Source organism: Chaetura pelagica, unplaced genomic scaffold, assembly GCF_000747805.2.
Source record: "Chaetura pelagica isolate M959 unplaced genomic scaffold, ChaPel_1.0 scaffold10, whole genome shotgun sequence".
Lineage (NCBI taxonomy): Eukaryota > Metazoa > Chordata > Aves > Apodiformes > Apodidae > Chaetura > Chaetura pelagica.
In genome coordinates this window covers 8,948,818-8,951,787 of record NW_009952263.1, presented here as the reverse complement: position 1 = coordinate 8,951,787, position 2,970 = coordinate 8,948,818, and the positions used below count along the sequence as shown (strand labels likewise).

The window sequence follows — 2,970 nt, the reverse complement described above, 5'->3', positions numbered from 1 at the left end:
GTAGTCTTGTAATGCTTATTTGCAACACTAGGTGGCAGGGAGAACATAAGAGTTTATCTACAGCATTGTGAAGCTTGAATGTAGTTTCACTTGGCTATAGCTAAGGATTAGTACAATGCAGCAGTCTTGATTTTGTACAACTGGATTAGCTTTGTGTTCCTACATAGGCTTGAGCAACATTTTTCAAGTACAACACTGTGTTCAGAGTTAGTGGTGCTGGAATATGGGCCAATTCCTTCCTTGAGATGCCTTGTCTTCTCATTTGAGAGCACCCGGACAACTGCCACGCTTCTTCCTCTCCAGAACAGTTCAAACAAATGCAAAATAGATGCATCACGGTCATCACTTCAGTAAAGAAACAGCACTGTAACATTTACCTTACACCTCTATTTTTAAAAAGCTATTATTTAAAATTCGCATCACTTGCGTGCTACTTGTAAAAATACTGCAAAGGGACATTAATGAAAGAAGTTGTGCAACTTGGGCAGCAGCAAAACAGGCAAGCCAATGCAAATTCTTCAGGCTATACTGATCCTCTGTCAGTCTGCTCTTCGCCTTCTGCAAATAGGAAAAAACTTCATTCAGACTTGTAACATTTATTCAAGATCTGCCTCAAAACTTTACGAGAAAGGAATGATCTTTCTTCACAAACACAAGCCAAGTTTTAAAACAAAGATGTGTGTTTATGTAAAGGACAGCACCTCTGCACTGCAGTGCAACTTGCTTTTTTCCAAATTACAGACATTTCCTAGAATGCTGCTGACATTAAAAGTATGACATTTAACTCCTGCTTCATTCACATAATTAAAAGAAAAATGCAGACAATTATTGGCATAGTTACTAACACTCTCCCTTTAGAATAGCAAAGTCAGCACAGGATAGTCACTCTTCTAATTCAGCTTTGTATGAGTTTCTTAGCTGTACAGAAAAATGCTGATGACTTCTAGCACATCTTTTAAAAACATGCAGGGAAAAAATAAGGTCAGCACACTGCTTTTCAAGCAGTAACACACAAGAAGGAAGGCCAAGTAGTTAAGCCACAGATTAGAAGTTACACAAAGGAGTCACTGAAAGTGAGCTTAACACACAAACAAATCACAGAAAGGCACTGAACTGGATTTTCATTTTCACAGTGTTTGATAACTGGAAAGTTTGTTTCATTTCTAAAAATAAGTTAATACAAAATTTTTAAAAAAACACTGATGTGCAAGCCTTTGCTGCATAAAAGGAGGTACATTTTCATACTTTAAAACAGTTTAAAACATTTTTACATAAGGAACAAAGTTCTTTTATATAAACAAAGTATTTCTTAGCCAACAGCAGTTGTAAACACCCAAAACACAAAATTAAGACAAGAGAGCCAGACAGTCTAAGTCACTGCCGTCTGCATCAAAAAAATTATGCTACCCTTTTCTACAACTCATCATGCTTGTATGTGAACTCCCTTGCAGATATAAACCCATCACTGTCTTCATCTTCTTTATCAAATATGTCTTCAACCAAAGCATCATGCTGGGTGTCATTTACCATTGCTCCATGCCTTTCAAATTCTTTCTTCAAGTAAATTTTCACCTTTGAAAGAAAAGGTGAGAGTTAATGTTTTTAGGCTTATGAAAGCATTGATTACTGTATCATAAGGAGGGTCACTATGTTCAGGGTGGTAGCGTTAGACAACAGGTATTTCCTTCCCATGCCGCTGCCAGAATAACACTGGTCTGAATGATTCTGTAGCCCCATTCAGTGATGAAAGACTCTTTAGAAATATAAGAGACAGTAAAACTAGCAAATCAATTGCAATACTTTTATGGTACATGATTGAAAAATGAGCAAGGAAAACGTCTCATGTGATATCTATATAATGAAGTATAAAGAGCTAGGCAGAAGTTACTGGGTCCCAACTGGTCAGAGATTCAAACAGCTTTTTCAGATCCTAGCAATTTGACAAACCAGTAAATGTAAACAGCCACCCCAAATATATACAGAAATCTGTCCACAATCTCAGTGTTTGCTGCGCTAATAGAAACTACCTTAATAAAGATTTACTTCTAGGTATCTCAAAATCTTGAAGGAAAAAGATTCAAGGTGTCTTTTAAACATACTGAAACTGTTATTTACACTAAGCTAGTTACAATGGTAAGCAGCATTTTGAACACCACCAGGTTATTGTTACTAAGTTTAACTATTGAGATGCCAGTGTTGTAAATTGCAGAACATTCTACAAGAATATTAATACCAACATGCCCACCACTTAAACAGATAAAACAAGAAACTGTAACAGTGGATTGTTAACTGCAAGACAAAAGGGCCGTGTTTCAGATCTGTTTCATTTGTTTCACATCCTGGTATTTGTTTGGGTCGTTGCTTATATTCCTAAGACACACACACTGGACACACTAACACAGTACAAAAGATTAAGTCTTTTGGTTCTAGCAAACTGTACCAGCCCCAAATTAAAAAACATGCAGTGGTTTATCTTAACTTCTCATGGATTGCTTTTGCACATTAAAAAAGCAGCAGACTAAAAATAAGATACAAACATAAGGTGAATAATGTTGACTACATGTCCTTCAGACAGTGAATGCTATGAAGCAAGACTGCCCTACAGCAGAAGAATTTCTAGTTCCAGTTTATTAGTTAGTTCCAGCAACTAACTCCAAAAAGCCCTAAAGTCTGGTTTTATTTCTAAGATGTTTTACTTCATCCAAGCCTCCCATAAGTATGGAGCACACAACAGTCACATGCCTATGCTTCAGCTTACCAAGGCTACTTTTGGAACCTCAGTCCAGCAGTTCCACTGGGATCCAAGGCTCAGTGTGGTGCAGCACAGATGTGCATCCTTGGCTTAGTTTTACTGAAAAAAATCTATTGTTAAGGTGCAAGAAAGTATGTGAGCTGAAGCCATGCAAGAAAGGCAAAGCACAGACAAGAGCTTAATTGCTGAGCCAGGAACAGTAGTTTAGGAGCATTCAG

The 2,970-nt window shown here is 37.3% G+C and overlaps 1 protein-coding gene across 1 annotated transcript in view; it reads right to left on the bottom strand.

Moving 5' to 3' along the window:
- Positions 1–1,413: 1,413 nt before the first annotated feature.
- The window catches only part of FKBP14 (FK506 binding protein 14, 22 kDa), a 6,796-nt gene continuing 5,239 nt past the window's right edge, over positions 1,414–2,970 (bottom strand). Inside the window, exon 4 of the mRNA XM_010007542.1 lies at positions 1,414–1,572. Within this exon, the coding sequence (XP_010005844.1) occupies positions 1,414–1,572 (159 nt within the window). The remainder of the gene's footprint in view (positions 1,573–2,970) is intronic.